This window comes from Capra hircus, chromosome 20, assembly GCF_001704415.2.
Source record: "Capra hircus breed San Clemente chromosome 20, ASM170441v1, whole genome shotgun sequence".
Lineage (NCBI taxonomy): Eukaryota > Metazoa > Chordata > Mammalia > Artiodactyla > Bovidae > Capra > Capra hircus.
The window spans coordinates 39,199,379-39,219,749 of NC_030827.1; the positions used below are offsets into that span (position 1 = coordinate 39,199,379).

Here is a 20,371-nt window from a genome sequence, read left to right on the forward strand (position 1 = left end):
ACTACGGGAAAAACCATAGCCTTGACTAAATGGACCTTTGTCGGCAAAATAATGTCTCTGCTTTTTAATATGCTGTCTAGGTTGGTCATAACTTTCCTTCCAAGGAGTAAGCGTCTTTTAATTTCATGGCTGCAATCACCATCTTGCAGTGATTTTGGAGCCCCCCAAAACAAAGTCAGCCACTGTTTCCCCATCTATTTGCCATGAAGTGATGGGACCGGATGCTATGATCTTCGTTTTCTGAAGGTTGAGCTTTAAGCCAACTTTTTCACTCTCCTCTTTCACTTTCATTAAGAGGCTCTTTAGTTCTTCACTTTCTGCCATAAGGGTGGTGTCATCTGCATATCTGAGGTTATTGATATTTCTCCCAGCAATCCTGATTCCAGCTTGTGCTCCCTCCAGCTCAGTGTTTCTCATGATGTACTCTGCATTTAAGTTAAATAAGCAGGGGGACAATATACAGCCTTGACGTACTCCTTTTCCTATTTGGAACCAGTCTGTTGTTCCATGTCCAGTTCTAACTGTTGCTTCCTGACCTGCATACAGGTTTCTCAAGAGGCGAGTCAGGTGGTCTGGTATTCCCATTTCTTTCAGAATCTTCCACTGTTTATCATGATCCACACAAAGGCTTTTGCAGTCAATAAAATAGAAAAACAGATGTCTTTCTGGAACTCTTTTTTGATGATCCAGCAGATGCTGGCAATTTGAACTCTGGTTCTTCTGCCTTTTCTAAAACCAGCTTTAACAACTGGAAGTTCACGATTCATGTACTGCTGAAGCCACAAGAAAAGAGGTGCCACCAAAAAAAAAAAAGAAGAAAAGAAAATACAGCCAAGGGATTGTGTTTAACCAGCAGGTTTTTGTTGATGTAACTGATACACTGTATTATGGCATGAAAGATCCCTACAACTGTTCAAATATATTTCACTAGAACCTGGAATGTTTACCTATCAGTTGTTAGACTGTCAGCCACATATGGTTAGAAGGGTTGGCTCTGTTGCTAGCAAATCTCTCTTGTACAGGATCAGGGTACCCAAAGTCTATGAAGTTGCCCCTCTCTTCCCTAACATCCTGCCCCCTGCACAATCAAAACAAACCAACTCTTAACTCTCAAGTTTCTAGGCACAACCCTGTCCAACCAACTCACTACTAAAAATTCATACATTAGCCTCTTTTCCAAAGAAGGAAAATAATATATGGTCTTGAATTATAAACGATAATAGGGAAGATTGAGAAGTTTGAGTGCAAGAAAAACAAGACATTTCCCTGAGAATGAACTGAACTGAATGGAATTAGGAAAGGGGAGTAAAGTGAACAAAAAAATGACTTTTTTCTTTCTCCAATTCCATCTGGTTTTGCTACTTCTCAGTCACTTGCCTCTTTTTCCCCCTGAGGGAAAGAGGATCCATTTTTGCTTGTAACACTGTATCAAAATTTAAAGACAATTACACTGTATGTAAATTTCAGCCTAAAGGAAGATCTAAACTGGTTGACTTCTAAATGAACAGACTTGAGAAATTCTCATTCAAATGAGGTATCCACATAAATGATTACAATAATGTCTTATTTTCATCCTATACTCAATTGCTTAAATAACGGCTTTTTCCCCCGAAGTAAGCGTTAGTTGCTCAGTCGTGCCCAACTCTTTGCGACCCCATGGACTGCAGCCCACCAGGCTCCTGTGTCCATGAGATTTTCCAGGCAAGGATACTGCAGTGGGTTGCCATTTCCTTCTCCAACAAATTCATGTAACTACCACACAAAAACAGTATTAGTCACAAAAGAAAAACCAATACCCAGCCAAAACACAGTATTCATATTTTTTACCTATCACATTGACAAAGATTATCTCACCATTAGCAAGGGTACAAGGAAATGAACACTAACTTCTGGTGAGGTACAATATTTAGAGGGACAAGTTTCTAACTTTTGACCAGGGTTCTTAACTACATATATTGTACAAAGTATGTATAGAATGTTTGCTGCAAGCATCTATACCAGAAAAGATAAAACTGAAATACATATCCAACAAAGGACTGCTGAGGTGTGGCAGAGTAGAACACTGTGCAATTACTAATGTTGCAGAGCAAGGAGGGGAAAACGATTAGCAGGAAAAAAGTGACAAAACGCCACACGCATGGCCCTACCCTGTCCCCAGCCACTTGCACCCAGAATCCTATTACTAATCGTTCTTCAGGGTGATAAGCCCAGTGCTCTCTGCTTCAAATAAAGTTCTTTCATAACAGGAAAAATTCACATGTTCTGGTGCCCTAACTGTTCCGTTTTTCTTCCTTTTACTGTTAAGTAATTTGCACCCACTGCTTCTAAATTAAATTTGTAATCTACAAAACACTTTCAATACATATATCAACTTATGCAAAACCTAAATATTTTTCTCATATTTTTTCAAGGTAAGTAAACAAGAGAAGTTGGCTCTTTCCATGCCTTGTGACTCAGGGACTCAAACTTCAGTAAGATGCTTTCCCCTGCTAGCACTCTACCCTCACTGTACCATCTGAAACAATGCCCTCAAAGTGCCTAATAGTTTTACATAAAATAACAATCCAGTAAATCTGCCTGAATTTCAGCTTTAATAAACTGAAAATTTTAATTCAAGACAGTAGGCCTAAACCTTAAGTGTGCTAAGTTTTTAGTAATATGTAAAGCTTGAAAAAGAAAAACAGAAATTAGGTGATGAGTTCTGGTGATATTTTATTTAGAAAAACATAGACCCACCCGGAGCAAAGTCACAAAATTTTAAGCTTTTTCTTTTAAATGTCACACTAATTAGATGTAAGGTCATCGCAAATAACAAAAGTATTTACACACTGAACACAAAATAAATATAAAACAACTGAAATCAAATTAGTTCTCCATTGATTCATTTTGCATTCCCACTGCTCATCTTCTGTTTCATTTTTCTTTGTCTTTTGTAAATCCTTTTCTTTCTGGCTTTCAAATCAACTTTTGGCTCTGGTTTCACCCACTGTATTTCTACTGGCTTTTCCTCAGCCGGAGTAACAAAAACATCTGCAGTGGGATCATGGGGAAGAATAGTCTTTGGTTCTTTCTTTCTCAGCTTCTGCACATCTTTCACTTGCTGTTTCTCTCTGTATTTTGCAGCTGTGATGGATCTTATGACACGCCGATGCTAGAAACAAAAAAAAATATGAAAGGTGCTTTTGAATAAAAATGAACATTTTATACATGGCAAGGACATTCACTTATGAAACCTACTTCCCTTTACCCTGCATCATCAAAAAAAAAAAGTAATCTGTAAGACTGGATGCAGCAAAAACCAAATTCAGTTTCACAGTTAACAGAACACTTATTTGACAGAATTACTTTGGCCCAAAAGTTTTAGGACATCAAGGACCAGTGAACAGAAACAGCTTACCATGTTTGGTGACTGGTAGTGAGGATTTTCATACAAAGTTGGTCCTCCAAAACTTCCCTGGAAAATCTTTATAAGATTTAAGACAAAACGGGGTCCTATTTCTACAAGAGCAGCATCTTCTTCAATGATCTTTAATTAAAAAAAGGAAAGATTTCATTTTGATTTGAATAAAATACTTCTAAATGGTACACGGGCTATATCCTCATTACAAATGTGCCTAAAAGAACTAACAACCAATAAAGTTAAGGTGGAAGGGAAACTTGGCAAATGCCAAATCATCAATATTTTCTGAAATGTATCACTGGTTACAGGTAGCTGTCATAGGAAAATATAAATGTCTTTTCAGTGTGTCTTTAAAATTGAGTCATTTCAATCTGGTCTGTATCTAGCTTCTCACAACACATGTCTTCTTGCAAAACTGGTCAAATATTTAAAACTGCAACCATGAGAACAAAATGTATTCAAGCACCCTATGGGGCACTCTTTTCAAAATTTAAATCAATCCTTGAGTTGTTTTTATAAATCTAATTCAAATTAGATCAAAAGGCATATAAAAGGGTATATGGCAAAATTTATTTTTGAATGGCTACTGACTGTGGAATTAAGGAGCAACTTCTGAACCACAAATATTACTATTTTTTGCTTAAGGTAGGGCTACATTCAGAGGTTAAGAAGGGGATATGTTTAACTCACATCTTTTCTGCTTAACACAAGCAGAAAAAAGCCCAGTTTATTTTACACGCTGTCTGAAATTCTGTCTTGCTGTTTTCATCCACCTCTCCTCCTGAATCAATCACTGTATGACTCATCTGATAGTTCTCATTAAATGTTTTCTACGGGGGCTATGTTTTTCTAAGTCTAAAACCACACCCCAGCCCCAGCAGACTCTAACCTCTTAGGAGAGAAACTTATATTTTACTCAATGTCTAGTGACTTGTGAGAAAATCCATACTCAGCTGATAGCCATGAACTTAGGTTATGAAATAGGGGTTATTTACTACAAGTCTGTAGGGAAAAGAAAGCTATGTAAGAGAAAAAGAGTATCATTTGCCTATTCTATATCATAAACACTATATATCCTAACTTATATAATTAAAAATATAAGCTAACCTGAAAGTTCCGAAACCATATCCTATTATCCAAAATGGTGAATGTAAACACATGGTCCACAAATGGCTGGCTTTTGGGATGATACCGTGGTGTACTGAAGATCTAGTGGAAAAAGGGACACGTTAGTTCTGTACTCTATGACATACCATGTGTGCTTTAGATAAAGTTAAAAGGAAGACACTTATTTATAATATTTTACTAAAAACAGTTTCTAGTAAAGATATTTACCTGAATTAAGAGCTCTTTTAACAAAGCATAATGTGGTAATTCATCAAAAACCTGTAAGAATAAAGTGAACATATTATTTGACAACATTAATTGTGCTTAAAATTGTGTTTTATTAACTAAATTGAATTGTACAACTATATCCACTCAAAAAAAACACAACCATGCACAGTAAGAAAATTAAACCTCATACACTGAATGAGAAACTTACAGGGTCAAAAGACAAGAGGGGCCGAGAACCTTTTAAACAGTTTCCAGTCATCTTTAGCTCAGCTAGGGTATGAACTAGAAAAATTATAACAACAAAAACAGTTATAACTTTGGCACAATTATCCCAAAAGATTATTTTCAATTTTCTCACAAAAAAAATTTAAATTGAGTCAACTTACTATTTTGAACAAGGAATTTAGCAGATGGTCCATGAGGTGAATTTGAAAGCCTAAAAAATATAAAAGGAGCTTTTTCAACTAATTAGAATTAAGAATGTACTAAAAGCTTACTACCAGCTCAATTTAAAAGATACCACAGAGACTTCCCTGGTGGTCTAGTGGTTAACACCCTGTACTTCCAATGCAAGGGAGCACAGGTTTGATCCCTGGTCTGGGAACTAAGATCCCACATGCCACACGGTGCAGTCAGAAACATAAAATGCACAGTTTAAAAAAAAGAAAAGATACCATAAAGTGCTAACAGTATCCACATATTCCCAAATTTATTTAATACATTCTCTTTCAATATTGATTTCTAACATAATTTCACAGTTTTGAAAGAAAAGACTCCATGATTTCAATACCTTTAGACCATGGAATTTTTGCATTTGTTGTACATCCCTAGATATGTTCCAGTGTCTCCTGGTTTATAGTCTCTGGGAACTTGAATACAATTTGTATCCTGCTGTTGTGTGAAAACTGGATAAATCTTAATTATATTGAACTGGTTCACAGTGCTTTTCAGGTCCACTATATTCTTCTACTTTTCTGTCTATTCATTCTATTAATTTTTGAGAGTTTGATATTGAAACTCCAACTAAAAATCATAATTAATCTATTAAAAAATAATTGCAATATATTTAGAACTATAACTTTTATTTTCCAAGTCTCCTGTAAATGTGTTATACTTTCATAATTTAAAAAATTGAAAAAAAATACATTCTCTTACCACATATAGAGATCTTGTTTTTTCTTAGCTTCAAAATAGATACATTTATTGCAGTTTTTCATTTCACAAACCTAAATGGAGCAAAGTATAGAAAAATGAAGTACATAATAAAACTAGATCTAAAGCAAGTCAAAGAATGAATATTCAGATTCCTCCAAGAATACTTCAGCAGGTTAAGAGGTTAAAAAGGTCTAAATCAAAGTAGATTTATTTGCAGAAATGTTTAGATTTTCTGCATAAGGTAAACTATGCTCTGCCCACCAGAAACAGCTACTATTTCTGGTCTAGCATTTTAACTGGCCTCCCTTGGGGAACCTCTTCTTCTGACCATATTCCTGTGTACAAACTACCAAGATTAAAAATAACCCCAGGAATAAAGCATATTACAACCTCACCAATTGCAGAAACAGTCCTTAAAGAACCAAAAACATCCTTTATAACCATTACTTTGATATTTAACTCTTTTGCTGTTCTATTTTAAGCTCAAGAAATTTATGTTTTTTCTTCCTCATCTGTACTACCATTTCTGTGATTTGGTTCTATAAAATCACTAAGGAGTATACAAAACCTATTTCAAGTTGAAGTAAACGTCAACGTCTTAAAGATTTATAAAGTCACAAGTGAGAAATGCACAAAAGCAATAAGGGAATGAAGTCCTTTATTATTGTAGTATTTATAAATTAATATATACACACTATATATATATACACTACCTGAGGCTTAAAGAATTCATCAATTCAATGCTTTTGTTACTTTCTTGGAATAAATAGAACTACATGCTAAGTTGTGAGCGTTAGTTGCTGCAGTCTAGATCCTGTTTATGTCTCCTATCTTCACTTGAAATTATACTACCTATTAGGGGCCTGACTCCCTCATTAGAATGTAAGTTCCATGATGACAGGGGCATTTCTTTTAACACTGTTTCTATAGAATAATCCCATGATAGAACAGGGCTTCAAAATTTTATGCTAAATGAATAACAGAAGCCTTTCTAATAACTAGAAAGAAGTATCTAAAACAATTCTAAGTTTTAAAAAAATTTGCTTTAAAAATGAAAGTTTAGTCTTCAACACTACTTTGAAATTTTAACCTATTACTAGTCCATAATACCTTAAGAGCAAATATCATATGCACTGCTTTTAATACTAGCAAAATACTTTCCTCAATATGCTTATTGAAAGAAGACAAATTTAAGAATGACCAAGAAATAATACATACTGTAGCACTAAACTGTGTGAAATAGACAATGAGTACTATAAAAAAATTTAGAAGGTACATAATTAAAGTTCATAAAATTTGCATGTCTTATACAAAACAACTTAAGTCACTGGATAACTGATTTATTTTTTAAATGATCAACTTCTCATGTTCTAAAATATTGCTTCTAGATAGTGCTGCTAGAATATTTTACTTTACTTTCTTAAATTACCTCATTAATCACAAATAACTTATCTTTACGATCCATTTTAGTATCTGTAAAAAGAAAAAAGAACAATTAAAAGATTTCAAAGCTACTTCAATCAAATCACTCATACTTTCTAGAAAATAAGTATCTTTATAATTTTCAGTTTAAATGAGATTTACTGATCTTCAAAATGATTAGAGCTGAAGACACATGACCTCTTTAAAAATCTTGTTCTTTTGAAATGCAAAAAGGAGTGATTGAAAATAGTCCTCAGGAAATATAAAGATCTAGGCAGTGTTTCTTTGCGTGCAGGCATACCTCAGAGATTCTGCCTGTTCAGTTCCAGATGACCATAATAAAGAGAATATTGAAGGAAAGCAAGTCATAAATTTTTTTGATTTCCTGCTGCTGCTGCTAAGTTGCTTCAGTCGTGTCCGACTCTGTGTTACCCCATAGATCCCCCGTCCCTGGGATTCTCCAGGCAAGAACACTGGAGTGGATTGTCATTTCCTTCTCCAATGAATGAAAGTAAAAAATGAAAGTGAAGTCGCTCAGTTGTGTTCAACTCTTCGCGACCCCATAGACTGCAGCCCACCAGGCTCCTCCATCTTCCTAGTGCATATAAATGTCATGCTTATACTATACTGTAGTCTATCAGATGTGCAAACACATTATATGCAAACAATGTACATGCCTGAATTTAAAAATATTTTAATGCTAAAAAATGCTAACCATCATCTGAGCCTCCAGTGAGCCACAGTAGTAACTTCAAAGATCACTGATCACAGATCACAAAATAACAATGAAAAGGTCTGAAACACTGCAAGAATTACCAAAATATGACAGATACAAAATGAGCAAATAAATGCCATTGAAAAAATGGAGCCAAGAAACTTGCTTGACACAAGGTTACCACAAGTCTGCATACGGAGAAAAAAAATTGCAAAAAAGTGAATAAAAGTGAATAATAATAATAAAATAAAAAGTGAATAAAAAGACCATAATAAAATGAGGTCTACCTAAATTTTATGAATCTCTTTCCAAACAGGAAAGTTCTCAAAAACCAATTTTAGGACACAGGTTTTAGAAACACTCACTTAGGGAAACAATACAAATTAAAATTCTCTTTATGTAACTACAGACCTCAGTTTCAGAAACAGTGTTATTTTATTCAGAAACACTGTTATGTTATTACCAAGAATTAAAACCTAAGCACCTCCCAACACAGGCACAAAATACAGCTGCATGAGAACACTATCATGGTTCCAAATCCCATTACTAAATGTTTTTCATTTGCTGGTAAGACATCCCATTATAAAAGAAAAAGCTTGGCATTTAGGAGTAGACTTCAAATCATACTCCTGATACATTAAGTTTTTAATAGGAACCGTTTTTTGTTTTGTTTTGTTTTAAATGCAGAAAATAATACATGGCAGTCTTGATTCATTTAGAAGGACAAACCAGCTCACGGCTTCTGAGAACATTATAATGAAGTCATTCCCGGACTTTCAAAAAATGTTTTAGAGAAGACAATGCTTAATGAATTTTGCAGAGAATTTCTAAAAAATATTAATTGGAAAAATCTTGGCACTGAACAGATAAAACTTCTGAGAAGTCGTTGTTCTTCACCTGACATGCTGAATGAATAAAGTGTGACTAGAAGTGAAAATATATAAACAGGCAAGTTTACAAATACGAAATTTTAACACATATGATATAAAAGCACCTGCTTTAGAATGAGGCATCAACATTCTCAAGTCTTGCATTAAATGTCTTGTTCTGAAATTTATTCCTCTAGAAGAAAAGATGAGAATCCGTTCCTTATTTTTCCACTTCCCCTAAAGGAAAAAAGTGTGAGAATTTTAACACTTCATGGGGAATCTGTCTTGTTTAAAAATAAATGCTTCCAAGTAGCAACTCAAACAATCCTGACCTCAGCCTTTAATTCAATCTCAGTAGCATTTACTGACCCCAGCTGCTACCCAGAAACCTCCTTGGCTTCCTTTCGTTTTTCTTCAATTTCTCCAGTTCCTCCTCCTGATTATGACAGTTCTCACAATCACTCTCACAGCTTTCACTGTCAACTAACTCTACAGAAAGATAAGGAACTCTTTCTAGCTCAAATAATCCAGTATCTGACTTACCTCAAATTCAACTTTACGATACCAAATCTTAAAATCTAGTAAACATCCTTACTATTTTTCTGATGATGTCACCATCATTTCAGTCCCCCATGCTTTGAATCTTCCATTTGCCCTTATCTCATATCATAAGAACCAGTAAATGCTGTCAATTTCTCTTTCCAACAACTCTTAGTCCTCTCTTAGTGATACTGCCTTCAAGGTTCAGATTCTTATAATCTCATAACAATTGCAGTTCTTCAAATGCTAGTCCTCCCTACCAAGAGCTCCTCCAATAGACAAGGTGGACTACCCCCTGCTTGCTCCAATCACATCTGTATCTTCCAGGGTTTTCTAAACAAAGTTCAAAATGACACAGCTTTAACATTAGATTCTAAAGTACATTTATATTTCTACCTACACTTTAGCCAATTTGGCTTTTTTTTTCCAAGTCCAGCATTTCATCCACTTCAACACCTCTGATTAGTTTTTTTCTCTCGCTCTGGACTTATATTGGTCCCTCTCATTTCTGAATATCGAAATTTTGGCCTCACCTTGGGATCCAATTCAAAGGCTGAATCCTTCATGATCCCTTACCTGGTTATTCTAAAGGAATGTTTATCTCCTGCACTTAAATAAAAAATTTCATATTATGACTCAGATGACAGATACCATCACATTTCTTTTTAGCTCCTCTGGGAAGAGTGAGAATACTAACATTTACAGAAAATCTACAAGAAGTCCAGTTTACTCTTCACAAAAAGTAAACGACATTTTCTTCCTTAGTTTGCAAGTGAGAAGAGTTCAAAATGTCCCCGTTAATTAATATCAGGGTTAGAATTCAAGCTAATCTTTCATTCCTCAAAGCTAACTCCTTTCCCAGTGCTTGCCACATTTACCCATCATTCACTACGCGGTATATACAGATCTGTGCTAAGCTGTGGTGGAGGTGGCAGGAGAGGACAGAAGGAAATCGCTAATCAGACCAACTGTCTCCACAGTATTTTATCTAGCTTAAGGAGCTCTCAGATGAATGAAAGATTCAACAACTTGTGTTCACCTTCTTCTGAATAAAAACCACCAACTTACATATCAGTTCTTAGTTTCCTTCTAAACTCCAACATTTTAGGAGAAAGTGGTCTTGCAATCCCAAAGCACGGGAAACCTAACTTCTTTCAGTGCTTGGCACATTAAAACTTTGTCAAGTACACCTAAAACTCATAGTATCTACCCTAGTTTTTCGTATCCCTTGAGAGTTACAAATCAAACAAGTCGGGGATGGAATGGGAATGAGGTTCAAGAAAGAATGGATATATGTGTACTTTTGGCTGATTCACGTTGTTGTACATTAGAAAACTGTACAACACAACATTGTAAAGCAATTAAAAGTAAAATTTAAAAAATCACGTCTAAAGCATAGTCCCAAAGGACAGTAGCTTTTTAAAGAACCGCATAACCAACTTCAACATTCAAAATACGGGACTATTCTGGATATCCCATCACTGGAAGGGATATATACTAGAGAGAGACAAGCAAGTTTAAGGAAGAATTCCTTCCTCCGACAACAACAAAAAACGAAGGAAATGAAGACCAAACACTGTAACAGTCCCCGAAAGTCGCTTCTCGGCGAGGCAGGTAACATCTTTGAAATCGGTCAAGTTGCTCAGTCAGCAGCCTGCCAAGAATGCAGCCACGTGCACTAGGGTTAGACGTAAACGCGGCAGCTGGTCCCGCCGGGAGAGCTGAGACGAAGCTCCCGTTTAACACCCCCAGCATCTCTGAAACCCCCGGAGCGGGAATCAGGTAGGTACCACAACGAAAGCGCGTGGAGCCGCGGCCGCAAACCTCCTTTACCTTGCAAACTGGGCCTGGGATACGATCTTTCTCTTCTTCCGCCGCCTCCTCTGATACTTCGTTCGGCTTAGCCGGCAGCTTGCCATCTTTCGCGTCTCTTTTCAGTTTTTTCGCCTGAACCGCCAGGCCTCCACGCCGTTTCCTCTTGGTCGCCGCCATCTTGCCCCGCGCCTTCGCTCTGGGCCTTCCTTCCGGCTCTGCCGGTCGCTCCGCCTTCCTGTCTCTATGGTCCCGGTCTCCAGCTCCACAGTCCTGCAGCTCTATGGTGCCTCTTTTCCGTCTTTATGGTACGGCCCGGTCGGCTCTCTAGGCCTCTTCTATCTCTGTGGTGACGGTGGCCGAGGTGGCCGGCATATCTGAATAGAGTGGCGGGAGCCGCTCCACTTCCTCCGCAGTTTTCTAGGAGCTGCATCCGGACGCTGCGCAAAGGTAGGGTTTGGGCGCTGGGGATCCCAAGACAAGTCTGTAAGCGGGTCGTGGGCTGGTGAGTGGTGGTGGCTGGTTGTCTGGGTCTCTTGGAGGACATTCCAAGGACTCAAGCCCGCCCCCCTAGCGCATATCCTGTTAGAAGTAAGATTGGAGGCGCGGGACAGCTCTTCTCTGACTGAGGAAGCGGAGCCTCTGTTTGGCTTGGCGAAACTGACCCCCAGTGACCGTGTTAGTTGCGTATTTCTGTCCTTCGTAACTTTTCGTGTTACTGTCCCCTTACTAAAGACGACGAAACTCTAGTTTACAGGGTAATTTCCCCCAAAGTTAGAGATAGTTAAGTGGCAGAGGTGGGGTTTCAGTTCCTACTTCGAGGCCTTTTCCACTCGGCTCAGTGCAGGTTGAAATCGCGGGCCTCGTCAGCCTGGACAGGGAGTTTTATTGTCCGATCTCATCAGGAGCATCCCTCGGGGCCGAATGCGCCGTGGACCATGCCCCTCCTAACCCAGCGGATCCCAGACGAGAATGATTACTGCTTAGTGGCCAGCCTTGACAACGTCAGGAACCTCTCCACTATCTTGAAGGCTATTCATTTCCGAGAACATGCCACGTGTTTCGCTACTAAAAATGGAATCAAGGTTACAGTGGAAAACGCAAAATGTGTACAAGCAAATGCTTTTATTCAGGTATGGAAGTTGGCACCTTTAATCCAGTGACATATGACATTCTTCACCCAGCTCAATGAATTCCAAGGGTCCTCATTTAAGTTGGAGCTCAAAATATCATTATTTGAATTCTTTTTCTCTCCTGATAACAAATCCTTTTCCTATCCTGTTTTACAGAGATAATGGTTAATAATGTCTAAAATATATTTAACTGTAGGTGGGCACTTTTTCTGAGTGTTTTGTATGTTTATGTGTTTAATTTAATCCTCACAACAGTAGTGGTTTAGATGTAGTTTCTTTAGTTCTAGGTAATATATGTTTACAATGAGCAAGGGTACTGAAGTTCCTATGACTACAGATCATCGGCACTTTTTCTCACATAACTCTAAAACTGAAACGATTTGTGTTTGAACTGTCAGTTGGTGTCTGTACTGGAATGAGTGCTTTTGTGTAGAAAATGACAATGTCCATCATGAGTGCCAAAACTGTCCTGATGGCAGCTAAACTTTGAAGTGGTCTTTGAATACTTTTAATAAATGTATTTTGATAAATTAAAAAAAAAAGTCACAACAGTCCTATGAGGTGGTTCTATTATTATTCCCACTTTACATTTGTGGAAACTGAGACACTATGTAAGTGATTTGTCAGCAGTCCTATAGCTGGCGAGTGGCTTAGTTGGGATGAGAACCCACAACATTTGTTTCTGTAGTATATGCTCTTTTGCACTACTTCTCTATTATTATTTTTTCCTCTTCTTGGTTATAATCTGTTTGTTCTTACAAAGTAATAGTTGTATGGTTCAGATAGGATTTCACATTTAATTTAGCATTTTTTTGGAACACCTAAGGGCACAGTATGACCTCAGGTATAGAGGGATTAATCAGACATGGTTCCTGTCCTCAAAAGAAATTGAGAGTCAGTTCTTACTCATGCATTGTCTAATTTGTTTGGCTCTTTTCCACACGACCTTAGCCCAACTGATGGGTACAAAAAGGAGACAAGGGAGAGTCATGTAGGAGATAGCTTAGCTCCAAGGAGCTAGATGAAGGACCTTTTCATAAAGTTTTGCATCAGACTGAAATCAGTTACACCTTTAACTACTGAGTAGTAGTATTCTAGTGGATCTCAGTTGAAAAAGTTTAAGATGTGTTTGATAATCAGAAATTATTTTCATGGGTTTAGCACAATATTGTTATTTTAAAAACATAAAGTGAGCTCTAGAATTGTATATGTGCATTTTCATTCTTTAACATACATTTTCACATTTACTTTTTTTTTATAGGCTGGAATATTTCAAGAGTTTAGAGTTCGAGAAGAGTCTGTTACTTTTCGAATTAATTTAACTGTCCTTTTAGACTGTTTGTCTATTTTTGGATCAAGTCCTGTGCCAGGTGAACTATTTTATTGTCATTATAATAACATAAAAGCATTTCTGGATGGTCAGAAAAATACAGGAAAATTATTAGAATATAAGTAATATAAACATTTGTTTAAAAAATTTATTGCCAATTTGTTTTTCATTTGCCACAATCATGTATTCTGATTTTTCATAATACTAGTAGATGCTAATGGTTCTTATATTTACATTCACCTTTTAATTTATAAAGCTTTTAGGACTTTAAATTTGAACTAATCAAAAGAATACTTTGAACATGTCTTAAATATGTTTAACATTGAGAAATATATTTTAATTGCTTCTTTTCCCTAATTTGTCAAGAATTATAGTTAGTGGCAGAGAAAATAGATACCAGTTGTCCTGACTCCCAGGTCACTGTGCTTGATATTTGCTCTTTTTTCTTTAAGCCCTATTTATAAATTAAGTTTATTTTCCTAAATGCTTTTCTTTAAAATAGTCATATACTTTTAGAAATAGTTAAAACTACAGGGAAACCCCAGAGGATGATTTTTACTTCATAGGAAAGGATCAGTTATGGTCCTCTAGAAAATATGTTTTAATTTTGTACTGACAATTCCATTATTATTGGAGTTGGTTAAAATTATAATTTTCTAATGCAGTGATCCCCAACTGGTTTTCCATAAAAGCACCTGCCTTCTCCATTCCTCAGTGTGGTTCTCCACCCAGTAAGAAAGAGGAGTCGAGTGTCCTGTCATATTCCTTCTCCTCTTTATTGTCTTGCAGAGCTAAAACCCTAACCTCCATTAATCACCCTTTTTCTCCCAATTAGACCTTAAGACAGAGAAGGCAATGGCACTCCACTCCAGTACTCTTGCCTGGAAAATCCCATGGGTGGAGGAGCCTGGAAGGCTGCAGTCCATGGGGTCGCTGAGGGTCGGACACGACTGAGCAACTTCACTTTCACATTTTACTTTCATGCATTGGAGAAGGAAATGGCAACCCACTCCAGTGTTCTTGCCTGGAGGATCCCAGGGACGGCGGAGCCTGGTGTGCTGCTGTCTGTGGGGTCACACAGAGTCGGACACGACTGAAGTGACTTAGCAGCAGACCTTAAGATGTGGTAAAATATAAAGACTATCTCCCAATAGAAAACGTTGAGAGGGTCCTTACCACAGGGAATACATTGATGTTATCATAAGACAATATGAAAGCAATTCATTGTTAACACAGATTGAACCTTCAAGAATAGCATAGTCTATCCTACAACAGTTATTATTAATACATGCAATATAGACTGTATAGATTCTCCATCCTGAAGTTGTATATTTATATATAATCACCTAGCTATCTCTGAAGTGCCTTTTTTTTTTTTTTTTTTTACAACCTGGAAAACGATTCCAAAGAGTATTTTATTCCCAGTTTTTTGCAGTTATTTTTGGAATTGTCTACACACAACTATCATCAGGGAAGATGTGATCCCTTCTCATAAGGATATACATATATATATGCTAGAAATGGACACGGTATAATATTCTTGAGTTTTAGGCATGATTTGAGGAGAAGCTGAGCCCAGAGCTCTAAAACTAAGCCCAGAGTATGATTTGTTTCCTTTGCAGGGACTTTTACTGCACTTCGGATGTGTTACCAAGGTTATGGTTACCCTCTGATGCTGTTTCTAGAAGAAGGAGGTGTGGTGACAGTGTGCAAAATCAATACTCAGGAGCCTGAGGAGACTCTGGATTTTGATTTCTGCAGCACCAATGTCATTAATAAAATTATTCTGCAGTCAGAGGGGCTCCGTGAAGCATTCTCCGAGTTGGATATGACGAGTGAGGTCCTGCAGATCACCATGTCTCCAGATAAACCTTATTTCAGGTACTTGAAAGCCCTGCAGTCCTAGTTAATGTAGTTTACTCCATCTACCTGCTTACACATTTGCTTAGGATGCAAAGTTTTTGTTACCCAGGATACAAGAATTTTCAGAACTTCAGAGAGCTTCTACTCTTACTTCATACTTTTATGTGTCAGGACACTAGAAGACCCAGGAAGACTCACTCACTATTGAAAGCTTCATAGGTAGTGCTGGTTTCTAGAAGAGTAGCCCCATCTCTGAGTTCATAAACTAGTCATTTCAGTGCTGTACTACTTACCATCATAGATCAGTTGCATTGTGAGGAAAATTGGGCTTAAACTTTTGCAAAAGGTGTTTACAGCATGTGGTATCTCTTTTTTCCAAGTTAGTACAGGATGCTGGAGGAAATAGGTGTTTTCTATACATGGTTCATTCACTAAGTGTCATTCACCTAGAGTGTGCATATTTACATTAAGCATTACAGGAAGGAAAAGCTTAAAATCAAGGTGATGAGGATATACATGAAACACCTTAAAGAAGAAAATTTCATACCATTAAGATTAGGGAACCAGCACAGGAGTACTTAGGGAGGCATGGTCAAGGTGAGCTTCCTAAGAGGACAATTTTCAGCGGGAATATAGTATCAAAAACTGTGAAGCTGCTTCTCATATTTTACCTAACAAATGAAATGGCAAAACTCTTCAGGATTAAAATCAGAGAATTTATTTATTTCTACTCTTTTGAAATACTTCAGAATATTAGAGTAAAGGAGTTAAATACATACGGTATAAGAAGTTTAATTATTCTTTTTGTATCTACTTAAGAAGAACTGCAGGCTTTTCTTATTGGTTGCTGCTACTGCTAAGTTAATTCAGTTGTGTCTGATTCTTTGTGACCCCATAGATGGCAGCCCACCAGGCTCCCTCCATCCCTGGGATTCTCCAGGAAAGAACACTGGAGTGGGTTGCCATTTCCTTCTCCATTTCCTCCTCCTCATTGGTTAGGTAGTTAAAAAATTTGCTCAAGATTGGTTAAAATGCTAATCAAAATGGAAATGAGTATAACCCTACTTAAGCAGTGATGTGAATTAAAGATTCCAGGCACTTTAACAGAATATTCCAGAGGCTCCCCATCTAAATGATCTCTCTCAGCATGGGTGACTAGATGAATCATGGTATTTTTCATCTCCCATACAGGAAATGATTTGGTGGTGGGGAACTGGAAGGTGAAATATTTTTTTCTGGATATGTTAAACCTGAGCCTCTGACACTAAGGAGTAGTTGGATAGATAGGTGTAGAGTTCAGGAGATCAGTCTAGACTAAAAATATAGATTTGGGAACCATCAGTATGGCTGGGCATGAACAACATGGCTCAGAGAAAGAGGTGATGTTAGAAGAGAGAAAAGATGGATTCTGGGGAAAGCCAGCAAACACCTAGGTCTTTATCACTGTGCTCATATAGCACTCACCTACAGTGCTCATGTATGTTAATTCCAGGTGGCTCAGATGGTAAAGAATCTGTCTGCAGTGCAGGATACCCAGGTTCGATCCCTTGGTCAGGAAGGTCCTCTGGAGAAGGGCATGGCATCCCACTCCAGTATTCTTGCTGGAGAATCCCATGGACAGAGGAACCTGGTGAGCTTCAGTCCATGGAGTCACAAAGAGTCTAACAGGACTTGAACCACTAACACTTTCACTTTCCAAAACAAATGATCAGTAAGTTAAGTAAACATAAACATTCACAAATTGTCTGCAAACTACTGATATTCCCAAGCAAAGAAAACCATAAAACAGCCTGAAAAGCATCTGAGACACACAAAAGCCCTAATTGCTTGGTGTGGCAGTAGACGTAGCTGGCAGGGCCCTGGGCTTGCCGTTGACATAGATCAGGGTTTTCTGTCACTCCTCCACTCTCCTGTTACATGGTTCTGATTTGAGGAAGAGGGAGGGACAATGTCAAAGTAATATTAAGGGGATGAAATGGAGGCAGAGCCCCCTAGATTCCTTCTGTGACTGGCTTTTTGCAAAGTCATTTATTAGTTGCTAGCTCTGTACTGCAGCATCCCACAGGAATCTTTATTATGTCATTGTTACAGAGCCTTGTCTACAGCTGTCTACTTACCGGTTCCGCTCACCAGAATGAGCTTCTTAAGGAAGTGTTTGCTTATTTGGATACTAATGTGGCTTATTGTTGAACCAATGAATAAATGAATTGCTCATTTTCTGCTATAGGTTATCTACTTTTGGGAATGCAGGAAGCTCCCACCTTGACTATCCCAAAGATTCTGATTTGATGGAATCATTTCACTGCAATCAGACCCAGGTCAACAGGTCAGTAGGTTGCCATTTTGGTGATGAAGGCGAGGTTAAATACTATATTTCTATTAAATAAAATTTTTTAAGATTTTCAATGTATAGATAAAAGTATAGCAAAAAATAAATAGTAGGTTGCTGGGTTTACTTGGGAATTTGGCATTGTGATAGTGAATTAAATTTTCAAAATGAAGAAAATATTAGCAAATTGGACAGCCATTTGATTCTGTTCTTATATTTGCTGTTTGGTAGTTCTTGGCTAACTTTTGTCCTTTATGCTTTAAATGTGTCCAAATAACAGCTTTTTGTTTACTTTTCTGCAGATACAAGATTTCTTTACTGAAACCCTCTACAAAGGCATTAGTCCTGTCTTGTAAGGTATCTATTCGAACAGATAACCGAGGATTTCTCTCATTACAGTATATGATTAGAAATGAAGATGGACAAATATGCTTTGTGGAATATTACTGCTGTCCCGATGAAGAAGTTCCTGACTCTTAGTCTTCAGTATGGTGGTTCACGCATTATTTATGTACACATGCGTAGTAGGTCATGTTCTCATGCTGAGTGCAATCCCTCCGTGACTTCCTGTTAAGATTTTTGAAGGGGAAGAAGCAGGGAGGAGGAGCAGCACAGTCCCTTTCCCGATAGTTGCTGAAGGTTTTGTCAGTGATGTTGTCGTAGATTATCCAGTACTGGACTAGTCTGTGGTTCTGTCTTTTGAACTCACGGAAATTGTTATAAGTCAAGGTGCATAAGTTTTATGTGTTATTCTACTTAAGTAGGACATTCCAAGAGTATAAAAATTTGAAGTTTGGTGAAGCCATATCAGAAATGTTGTTTTATTTATTTACTATGAGAAAAAGCAATAGCATATGGACATCACTTCCCAGTTGGAATTCTGGAGACTCTGTCATAAAGCAGTGGTTCTCAGAGTATCATGCCTAGACCCCCTGGAAACTTGTCAGGAACTCTGGGGGCGGGGTGAGCAATCGTAGTTTAAACAGCTTCCCCCATCTTCTCCCCCGCCACCCCCGACATTCTGATTCTTGCTAAAGTTTGAGAACCACTGTTTAAAGGATATTTTTTTTAAATAGCATTTTAATTGTATTGAAGTGACTGCTGTTACAGGTGATGCCTTTGCAAGTGTTCTGAAGTTTAGGTGTCACCAAACATGTCTAAATAATTATATGATTTATTTACATTTTGAAGGCATCTATGAACATGATATAAAACAGTCTTCAGAATTACAGATTTTCATCTTGTTCTGAAAACCATTCATTGTAGTAAGTACTTATGAGATACGTTCTATTTGCCTATAAGAATTCCTCAACCAGGGCTTCCCACGTGGCTCAGTGGTAAAGAATCCACCTGCCAATGCAGGAGACACAGGTTCCATCCCTGATTCTGGAAGATCCCACACTCTGTGGAACAGCTATGCCCGTGTACCACAGCTGCTGAGCCCGTACTCTAGAGCTTGGCAGCTGCAGCTGTTGAGCTCATGTGCCCTAGAGCCTGTGCTCTGCAACTAGAGAAGAGCTTGCACGCGACGAAGACCTACTGCAACCAGAAACAAATTTTTTTTTTTTTGGAAATAAGTTTCTCAACCAAACCAAGGCATATCTCAGTGGGTGGGCACATAGGCACTGCTCCTAGGTACCTGTATGACTCGTGCAGTGCTGGGTATCTAGCCCAGGGTGAATGCCCGATAACTAGTTAAGTCTCTCAAGGCAATCTCGGGATGCCCAGCTGGTACAAAAGTCATTGGAGTTTGTAAAGTTACAGTATGTGTTCAAGAAGGAAATGATCGAATCTGCCAAATGTCCAGATTTTTTTTTGTCTCAATAAGCGTTAAGAACAAAACACATCTAAAACATAATTATGAAAATACTTAATCAGTAAACATTTCAAGGATTACAACTTTCCTTTCAATTTGCTTGGGGCTGGTGCATGGGGATGACCCAGAGAGATGTTGTGGGGAGGGAGGTGGGAGGGGGGTTCATGTTTGGGAACGCATGTAAGAATTAAAGATTTTAAAATTTAAAAAAAATAAAAAATTAAAAAAAAAAATAAAATAAAATAAAATTGGACAGTTACTTGGTTTTTTTCCATTGGCATGTCTAGTATCTAAAATAGTGCCAGGATAGAGTAAATATTCATCAGATAAAAGGACCTCCACTTTCAGATTGTTAGTCACTATGAAAGTTGAACCTATGATTAAATAAGACTGACATTTTTGCACATTTAAGACTATTTCAGCTGAACATATAGAGTTACTTAGAATTCAGGAGCTAATAAGTTTAATTCTTTCTCAGTCACCGTAACATCAAGATATGTTTTAATAAAGAATTTTCTAGTTAATGTGTGTTCTGTTTGACTCCCTAATTTGCTAGCCTAATTTTGTTCAAGTTCCTATGAGAGACCACTGGGGGGAGCACTTCCTTGGGCAACGCAGATGCTTTGGTGACTATAATTTGAGTTCACATGTC

General features: G+C 37.5%; 2 protein-coding genes across 3 annotated transcripts; one reads left to right on the forward strand and one right to left on the reverse strand.

Annotated features, from left to right (window-relative positions):
- Positions 2,693-11,462, reverse strand: BRIX1 (BRX1, biogenesis of ribosomes). The gene is made up of 10 exons (XM_005694812.3): positions 11,270-11,462; positions 9,022-9,133; positions 7,320-7,363; positions 5,891-5,961; positions 5,122-5,171; positions 4,944-5,017; positions 4,736-4,786; positions 4,508-4,609; positions 3,398-3,526; positions 2,693-3,151 (listed from the first exon to the last, which is right to left on the reverse strand). Exons 1-10 carry the CDS (start codon positions 11,426-11,428, stop codon positions 2,882-2,884), a joined length of 1,062 nt encoding a protein of 353 aa, XP_005694869.1. The 5' UTR covers positions 11,429-11,462; the 3' UTR covers positions 2,693-2,881.
- Positions 11,491-19,494, forward strand: RAD1 (RAD1 checkpoint DNA exonuclease). 2 transcript variants are annotated; one of them, XM_005694813.3, is made up of 6 exons: positions 11,491-11,698; positions 12,154-12,381; positions 13,643-13,751; positions 15,334-15,592; positions 17,802-17,900; positions 18,206-19,494. In XM_005694813.3, exons 2-6 carry the CDS (start codon positions 12,187-12,189, stop codon positions 18,381-18,383), a joined length of 840 nt encoding a protein of 279 aa, XP_005694870.1. In that variant the 5' UTR covers positions 11,491-11,698; positions 12,154-12,186; the 3' UTR covers positions 18,384-19,494. The 2 variants fall into 2 exon arrangements, with proteins under 2 accessions (XP_005694870.1, XP_013828277.1); XM_013972823.2 differs by having other exon boundaries at positions 11,610-11,698; positions 12,096-12,381.

Excerpts from the sequence above, each read along its gene's own strand:
- BRIX1 (XM_005694812.3), bottom strand. The coding sequence starts at position 11,428 with ATGGCGGCGACCAAGAGGAAACGGCGTGGAGGCCTGGCGGTTCAGGCG. Across the intron at positions 5,018-5,121 it reads TAAATTCCTTGTTCAAAATA|TTCATACCCTAGCTGAGCTA; the intron begins GTAAGTTGACTC and ends TAATTTTTCTAG. Across the intron at positions 3,527-4,507 it reads TATGGTTTCGGAACTTTCAG|ATCATTGAAGAAGATGCTGC; the intron begins GTTAGCTTATAT and ends TTTTAATTAAAG.
- RAD1 (XM_005694813.3), top strand. The coding sequence starts at position 12,187 with ATGCCCCTCCTAACCCAGCGGATCCCAGACGAGAATGATTACTGCTTA. Across the intron at positions 12,382-13,642 it reads AAGCAAATGCTTTTATTCAG|GCTGGAATATTTCAAGAGTT; the intron begins GTATGGAAGTTG and ends TTTTTTTTATAG. Across the intron at positions 15,593-17,801 it reads CCAGATAAACCTTATTTCAG|GTTATCTACTTTTGGGAATG; the intron begins GTACTTGAAAGC and ends TTTCTGCTATAG.